Source organism: Mycetomoellerius zeteki, unplaced genomic scaffold, assembly GCF_001594055.1.
Source record: "Mycetomoellerius zeteki isolate Tzet28-1 unplaced genomic scaffold, Tzet1.0 scaffold27, whole genome shotgun sequence".
NCBI classification, from domain to species: domain Eukaryota; kingdom Metazoa; phylum Arthropoda; class Insecta; order Hymenoptera; family Formicidae; genus Mycetomoellerius; species Mycetomoellerius zeteki.
Window position 1 is genome coordinate 35,154 of NW_017257249.1, and position 9,111 is coordinate 44,264.

Sequence of the window (9,111 nt, forward strand, 5' to 3'; positions counted from 1 at the left end):
ATTGATAAAATGTCCGAAAAAAAACCATTAGATTCCGAATACGAGTGGATTGTTCGAATTTGTACGAATGCTTTCAACGTATATCTAACAATGATACACTTTATATTTTATGACAACACTTTGAACTTGCAACCAGAAAACTCTGGTAAGCCGGACAGATCAACGCAATGTAAGTAAGAGTAAAATCTTCGATAACATTTTACAAAAAAAATTTCAGAAATCTCGCTCTTGTCGTACACACTACTCATGACAGCGTTGGATCTTTTCGCGTATTGCGTTTTCCAATAAATCGATACGAATTGCAGGCGAAAAAAAATAAGAAAAAATCATGAAGATACCACTAATAACGCAATATGTCCCACGATACTGAAGAGAAGAATAGAAATGGTTTTTATGTAAAATATATTCAAAACCAATATTTAAAGTCTCCATACAACACAGAAGCTTGCAGCAATATTGCTACAACATTTTGCAATATTACTGGAATATTGCTGTAATATTGTTAGAATGATCTGTGCTGTATGGATCTCTGCAGAACACAAACTGACAGTAATATTATATCATGTAACTTCTCACTCAACAATGTAAATTATGTAACATGTACATATCACATAACAATTATATTGTTGAATAGGAAATTATAACATTAATGTAATGTTATAATTTCTTAGTTTTTGTTCAGGATCGTCTTCGGATCAAAGGCAAAAAAAAGGAAAAATCTCAGATGCCACCAACGATGCGACATATCGCACGACGCAGAAGAGAAGGGTAGAAATCGTATGGCTTATGTAAAAAATATTCAAAACTTATATTTTAAGTCGTCTTAGTGAAAATTCTCAATGTGGAATTGTACAAGACGTTCTTTATCCATATTCTAAGTATCATAGGGATAAATCGGGGGAGGGGTGGGGGTGGGTAAGGTATACGGTATATAATACAGTACTAGTCATCTTTATGTGTTCCAAAAATATTCTAGTTGTCTCTCTCGCTCTCTCGCTCTTCCACGCACTCTCGTCGTCTCACTGAGACTTCTTTCTCTTTCGCACGTCCTCTCGCACTCTCCCCCTTTCCACACACTATCTAACATGTCTATTATTCAGTCAAGCCACATACAAAGCCACACAAATTTGCAAGTCGAGAAAGCAACGGATGCTCGCACGTACCTTCTTGAGCTAATATAGTGATAATCGCACTCTCCCGCCTCCAACACTATAAAGCGTTGAAGATATTTTATTGTGATGTTACAGCAAAAAAAAAAGACGGCGCGAAGATAATGTAGTGGAAGTATTGTGACTTTTTGCTCCTACGAAATCATGCACATATCCAATACCACAGCTTTGCACTCATTTGTTCTATGCAATCGTCAATTCGTTTATAAATATCTATGACGAATCGCCAATTCATTATAATTATACTATAACAAATCATATTTATAGAAGGCAATAATGCAATTTCGAGAAATGAATGTATATCGAATTGTTTCTTTTCGTTCGCGTACATACATTGTGATAATGACAAACGAAACACAAGGAGGAACAGTACACAAAACATCTTTTTCTCGCTCCGTGATACGGGTAGTCAAAAAATATAAGAAAATATAAAGAAAAGAGTTACAGACACCAATAATCCATTCGTCCTATATTATTTATAAAAAAAAAGAGCATTTCATATGCTTATGTTTACGATTAAAACAAAATGTTACAAATATGTAGCCGAAATTATATTAAATGCCGATCTCGAAATAATCGACAAAATCACAATAAAAAATCACAGAAGGCTCGTCGAATAAATGAAAATAAAATTCTCATAGACCACCCAATTCACAGAGCGATTGGACGCTGCTCACTTATTTACACAAATACTTATTAAGATATGCATACACCGAACAAATGATGAACGGAGAGCGAACGTGAATTTTCGTTATTAAATCTTGTAAAGATGTACGTGCACAGTAAATACGAACAAAATTTAATTCATATCCAATTAGATCATGAAACTGGTATAGAAAGTTCTAATAAATTCAACTTTACATTCACTCGTTCGCTCATTGCTCATTCGCCAAGTGTATCCACATCTTTTGAATACCTTAGAATTTTATAATTTATATACTTATACTGTACACATACAACCAAAACTATCGCTAGCAAATTTGTAATGTATGTACATAATTTGGCGGTTTTTGTTTGAAAATATTTAAAAATCCTTACACGATATACACAGTATGACCGCTATAGACCTATATAGCTGCGTTTTACTTCGCCAATAATGGCGTTGTATAAGTGGAAGAAGTTTCCGTCAGCCTTCGCTCGATTGTTCATATGAAACGAAACGTAATTACATAAATATCAAGAATCCGCCTATTATCTTTCGCTACTAACTGATCGTTACTACCGTCCCCAAGAAAAAAAAACTTCAAATCGACGATAAGATACGTCTTTTCTACCATTGCGCTTCTTCCTTAGACCTTATTTTATCTTCCTTCTTAAGATACAATCGCTGATAGTCTTCCTGATAAGCGACATATTGCGCGTTCGATTTACCAGGCTTTTGTATAGTACCACCGACCGGCGAATTATTAGGGGAGTATTTCATTTCTTGTAACTCTTGCAACTCCTTCAACGATCTCATTACCATCTGGACATCCTTTTCCTGTTCTGTTGGTTGTACTGCGTTCGCTAAAGTATCATCCGTGATGAAACCATCTTTCCGTTTATCAGTTAATCCTCGTGGCGAAGAATCATCGTTGATGATCTGACTAAGAAAATTAGTTGCAGCAATTGTTTCCTCGTTTTGCCTTTGTTCCTGTTCCTCCTTCGAGAGAGTCGTTTGCTGTGGCACAGGCACTACATCTTGGTTAATAGGCCCTATTTGTTGCTCAATCATCTTGTGATCTTTCTTTCTTTTCTTCTGATCGTGCGAAGATTTATGCTTGACTTCCACACATCGCTCTCGTTTTTTCTCCTTTTTTTCAGTCTTTATGACCGTTGCTTCAACATCCTTGTCGTCCAATCTCTTTTCGCATTTAACGTCAACATTTTCCTGCAAGAACCTATGTTTCAAGGCTTGTGCTGACGAATAGGAAGTATCTTGTCTATATACGGAATGATGTCCTGTTTGGGAAATTTCGTTTGTCTTAGAATGGCTCACAGGTTCCGGACACGGTGTAATGGAAACTCTATCCTTTATCGCTTCAGTTATCTTTGTCGATAATTTGTCGTAATCAACACGTGTTATGGACAGAGAGCTGTTTGTTAAATCCATAAAATTAAATTTCTCAACGTGACTCTTAGTTGGCTTTTGAGCCATTAGTTGTGCTGTAGGTACTACAGAAATTTTACCAACTGTAAAATTGTTGACCGCGGCGCTTTCCTGCTGCTGGCCCGCATTGTTCTCTATATGCTTGTCTTTATATTTATTACTATGTTGCTTCCTATCGGTATTAACGTCGTTAGACTTCACTGTAGCTTGACTTACAAAATTCGTCGAATTTTCGCCAATAATCTGAACTTTGGATACATTCGTGTTTGTCCTCTCGTTTTCTTGAGACAAAAGGTTATTCACGTTTGTTGCATCATTCTTTGCAGCACTGCAAACTTGAGTATTCGTAGAAGTGGTAACGTTGTTTGCATTGACCATTTCTTTTGATTTCTTCAACTTCTTCTTAATGCTAAAAATCATAAAAATCCATTAATATAGAGTAGCACATGAATACTTGACATCAAAGGAATGTATATAAATATAAGACAGGAAGAAGGCAAGCTGTATACAGTAAGAAACAAAAATATAAATAAATTTTCTGTGTGCATTTAATAATAATAACAAAGAGTGTATGCTAATTAAAATAATTGAAGCAATTTTTGCATGTACAAGAAACTAAAAAAAAGCATTCAAGAAAGACAAATTAACATTGACATTAAACATTTGCGTACAAGTTAATATCATAATTTCATATAATCTTGTTAATATTTATAAATGCATTAAATTGAGTATCACTTTCGTAGAATATGACTTTTTTTCTAGGAATCCGTTAATGTTTCGAGCGAAGAAGTAGAAATCAGTATTAATCCATTAGACCTTCCTAAAACATACAATAATCAAACCATGAAGCGATCAATTAACCTTCCTGACGTAGTCATGTGACGTCAACGCGCCAGATTTCTTGACCGCGATTTGCAAAGAAACTAGTTAAATGAATCTTCAAGGATCTTGATCCTAATTTTCAGACACGCACTCCTTTCACTTTGATGAAAATAGGAGAAAACCATAATAAGGGACTTTCATGCACGAAGCAAAGCACAAATAGCGAAAGTTTTCTTGTAACGCTTATAGACAGTGTATCAACAATTGAATGTAATATATTAACAGCATAATATACTACTTACGCGGGTTCAACTGGACTAGCATATTTTAGCAAGGTTTGCAGTCGTACGTATCCGGGCGGCCACAGTGGTAATACATTAGTATCCATGAAAGAAGCAACGAACGATTCCATACTCTCCTTTCTTGATCTGAGAATTTTGAAATAATGTCTCCTGGCGTTTGCAATTTCAAGAACGAGTTTCCTAAAATTGAAATTTACATATACATATACGTGAATAAACATTCAAATTATATTATGCATGAATTATATATTTTTGATCAAACAAACTTTGCTTCGTCAGTCCATGGAAATCGTTTTCGTGGTATTTTTGGCTTTTCTGTGTTTTTAGAGGAACCATCTTCTTCATCACTGCTCTCTGCATCTGCAGGAGATCCCTCGAAACCCCTGAAATCGATCAGTTAATTATATCCCAGTCAAGATAATAATATGAGAAAATTATGATTTCGCGATGACAAAATGATGATCAGCATTTGTTGTGACAGAATTCCGCGATATTAATCTCTTTTTTTAGTAATAATATAATAGTACATGATCAAATAGCCTAGTCATCGAATTGTGTCCCACATCAAATGCAGTTTTCTTGTTTGACACAAAAGATGATTCTAGTGATGAACTAAACACTGATACTGATGATAAAAAGCCCCGCATCTTCCTCTGCTTTCTCAGTAATGTAATAGATGAAGAACAATGACCACACTAAGTAATAAAATGTCTTTTCTTCTATATGTGAACATAATTGATTGTATGAATGTTGGTAATTTGAGAGAGCAAAAGCATATAAGCATGAATAGATTAGAGGAAAACAGATTAAAGGCAATAGAAAAGAGAAGAAAGATAAAGAGAAAGAGCAGTCGAAGAGGCGAGAATAGAAAGGGGTTCCTCTTACGAGGGGCGCCTTACCAACAGTACCGATATATCTCCCAGTATAATTGAGGACTGAGAAATAAAAAAATTACAATAAGTTTATATTCAAGAAATTATAAACTGTAGTTTTATATGTACTATCACTGGCAAACTGAATTTTTTAAATTCAACTGTATTTAATAGCATTAAAAATTATAAAACAATTTATTATAAATAGAATTAAAACGTTCTCTACTATTAAAGAGCAAAAGTGAACTGTCGCAAAAATCAAGAATACAAGCTGCGACATATCAAACCACTAATACATATGATGTGTAATCAAATTACTCACTTTTCATCAGCAACTTTCTGACATTCCTTCATATATTTGTCCATAACTGATGGCATAATATTATCTATGAGCGCTTTTAATCTGTAAAGTGTGAAACAAATTTTAGAAACTCAAAACTTTCAAAGAACATATAAAAAAGATATAATTTATACGCACGCACGCACGCACGCACACAATATTATAAATATCAAAATAAATTTCTTATATATTATACGTGTACAGATACAGCCACTATCTTACTTTTGCATCGGTTCGTTCACTCTGTGTTCTGCGTCTTTTAAATAAAGTTTTTTAGCTCTGCTAAGGAGAGTAATTTTACTACAAGGTAAAAACCGTACTAGATGTCCATAGGTTTGTAATCTTATGCTAGGCGAATTCATCATTCGCAGTTTCTTCTCTAAACTGTAATATAAAAGTAACGGATCTTTAGAATAATTTTCACGATTTGTGTAATTTGTAATTTAAGCAATTTATAATACAAACTTACTTAAAGAGCACTTCGTTAACTGCGCTATTGAAGAACTTGCTCTTGCCGTCTTTGCTATTTTCCGCCTGAACTTTTAATTTATTCACTATCTCTTTTACATCCTCTGGTAGATTCTCAGGCAAAGACGCTTCCTTATTCTCCATTTCCTCGCCATCGGATTCAACGTAAAGGCAAACGCGGGATTTCCCCGAATCTGTTGTATCGCGACTCGAGTCATCTTCGATTGCTCTAGCTGCTGCATTAACAACGCTCTCTATCGCATCGTCAATATTACTATCTTTAGCGTCTAATCTCTTTAGATCTATTTTCTTCGCGTCGTATCCATTACTATTTGACGATTTCTTTTCAAACTTTTTGATATCGAACTTTTTCTCATTTATTTTATTTTTTTCTGGTTTATCAGACTTTTTCTTCTCCTCTTGATCTTCCGAGGCTAAAATCGCCAGAATTATTCCATGAATAATGTGTAAATCGAATATTTTTAATAACTTAATGATGATATAGAAAGTGAGACATATCATTACCTGTACCTCCTTCAGCATCTGTCGTCTCATTCTTTTCCTTCCGTCTCAAAAGATCAAGATCTGGTTGAGAATTTTGTTGTTGTGCATCTTGCGCTTGATTTTGCGGCTTTTTCCTCTTTTTGCTATTCTCGTGATTAACTTTCTTCTCGCTATTTTCCTCAATTTTCCGTCTCTGTAACAGACATTACATACGGGCAAAGTATTATGTACAAAGTAAATAACAGGGTTTATTTAACGCTACAAATGCTTCGAAGTACTATACTGACCAATCAGAAGAAAAAATTTTACTAATTGATCAATCAAAAAATGCTTTAAAAAGCATTTGTAGTATCAAGTGAACTATAGTGAATATCATATATTTAAAAATCAATTACTTTTCGTGGATTATCACCAGTAATATCCTCTGTTTCATCGTCATCCGAGGAGCTAATGATTCGTTTATCTACTCTTTTAGGATTAGGACTATCTACATCTTCGGTATCCTCCTCGCTACTTTCGCTACTTTCCTCATCATCGCTGTTATTATTATTGTTGTTGTTGTTGTTATTGTTGTTGTTGTTGTTGTTATTATTATTATTATTATGGACTAACGAACGTCTATCGGCTGCTCTGAACTCAAGAGCTCCACAATTAATATAGAATCCTCCGTGCGCCGTGGTCATCTCTTCGGGTACGATCTCATCATACTATTAACAAAATGTTTGCATTAAAAATTGATATCTTTGAAGATATTTTCTTACGTATGAAAAAGAACTTAACGTACAGCATCAGTATTGTCGATGAAGGAATCGTTCTCATCATATCCTGCGCCCAAGTCCACGTAATCATCATACTTGTGCCTTTTCTTTCCCATGGTAGAGGTTCCCTAAAACAACGAGAAATAATTAATTGTCTGTCGATTTTACTTCAAAGATCAGATTTTTTATCATCAACATACATATTTTGCCTCAAACCGTCTTGCCATGTCTTTCAGCTTATCCTCATCATCGTCATCGTCGAATGGATCTAATCCATTGGTTGCATTTTCATCTTCCCTCTTTTGTTCTTTTCTTCGCTTTTTCTGCAAAGTAAATAGATTAATTTACAATCGTTCGAGTTACGCATCAAAACGTTCTGTTGCACGTTCGCGAACCGACCTAGTAATTCACAATCAAATCGCTTTCTATCTCACTTCGCTCTCTGCATCACTTTCACTAATTTATAAAAAATTCAGATCGATCAGAGAGAATAAACCGCGTATCTATACGCGCACTCATGTATAAACTCTCGAATCCGGTTTAAACGTTATTATTATTTCTCGCAATATTATATTTCGCAATTTATCAATAAAATCTATTTCAAAAGCATAATTTTTTTCACATGTAGAATAACCGTATCGCGTCATGCAAAATTATTTACAGAATCTTAAAGATACTTATTAGCATCAATAATATTAAATTGCTTGTTAATTTAATGTGCGATATTACTATTCCAGCTTCAATCTGTTTCAAGACTAACAAATAATCGGCGCACAGTTACTTAAACTAGAAATTCACAAAGAATATTATTAGGTAGATCCGCCTTGATCAAATATATCATTTTCCATCCATTTGTGTGATAATAATAATAATTATTATTGTATTATTATAAATGTATCGTTGAAAATGAGGTACCTTTTACGATCAAGTCAGTTAATCAAATTTGTATTATCAGTAAAATCTCTTTCAAAAGCACTATTTTTTTCATACGTAGAATACGGAATAACTTTTATCGCGTCAAGCAAAATGTATTTATACTATTTCTCCTGAGGAAATAATTAAGAAATTACGAAAGTCTATTTGATGATTCAACCATGAGTCACCATATCTCTACATACATAGTGAATGCTACAAATTAATTGAAGACTTCCGTGGCGGGTTTTTTTTTCGAAATAGAAGAATCAATAAAAAATCCGTAGTAGTTTAATTCATATTCATCGAAAACAATTCAGTCTTGTTTTTGTTCCAAAATATGATTATTGGATGGTATTCAATCCTTATTTTAAAACCGTTTCAAGTAATGTCTTAAGTAATACTAATACAGCCCTCTGATTGGCTTATGACATCTTAATAGGCTTTCTACAATAAGCCTAAGCTTAAAGTCTCAGGGTGATATTTCATTTATCCGTTTTTGTCGTGCGACAAAGGCTGTAGAACAGAAAGGTTCTCTCTATGTTATAGCGAATCAACAGGCTCGATAAATTTGTTGTACAAAAACACATAAATGTACTCTCACCTTTAAGACGTAAAAAATTTTCCAATCACAATCGAATGTAAGAAGACTAATCAAATAATCAAATATAAGAATGGACTATGCATATCGATCATTGTCACGTTCTCAGGAATGAGGATTACAAAAACCGAAGAGAGAAACAAAAGTCTAATTTCCACTCATAATTGTGTAAAAGCAAAAGCGATGTGTGCGACTCTGGAAAGGATGAACAGACTACGAAAGGATGCTGGCGGTGGCCAAAGATATCAGGAGCGCATGAAGCAGTCAGAGCGTC

At 34.2% G+C, this 9,111-nt stretch overlaps 1 protein-coding gene across 2 annotated transcripts in view; it reads right to left on the reverse strand.

Annotated features, from left to right (window-relative positions):
- Window positions 1-761: 761 nt before the first annotated feature.
- The window catches only part of yem (yemanuclein), a 12,247-nt gene continuing 3,897 nt past the window's right edge, over window positions 762-9,111 (reverse strand). Inside the window, exons 2-12 of one of the 2 annotated variants that reach the window (XM_018450228.1) lie at window positions 7,525-7,647; window positions 7,351-7,452; window positions 6,962-7,273; window positions 6,588-6,759; window positions 6,064-6,496; window positions 5,817-5,978; window positions 5,577-5,657; window positions 5,282-5,317; window positions 4,649-4,765; window positions 4,383-4,562; window positions 762-3,667 (exon numbers count right to left, since the gene is read on the reverse strand). In XM_018450228.1, coding sequence (XP_018305730.1) covers window positions 2,440-3,667; window positions 4,383-4,562; window positions 4,649-4,765; window positions 5,282-5,317; window positions 5,577-5,657; window positions 5,817-5,978; window positions 6,064-6,496; window positions 6,588-6,759; window positions 6,962-7,273; window positions 7,351-7,452; window positions 7,525-7,647 — 2,946 coding nt within the window. In that variant the 3' untranslated portion in view covers window positions 762-2,439. The remainder of the gene's footprint in view (window positions 3,668-4,382; window positions 4,563-4,648; window positions 4,766-5,281; window positions 5,318-5,576; window positions 5,658-5,816; window positions 5,979-6,063; window positions 6,497-6,587; window positions 6,760-6,961; window positions 7,274-7,350; window positions 7,453-7,524; window positions 7,648-9,111) is intronic. The other variant, XM_018450229.1, reaches the window with a different exon arrangement.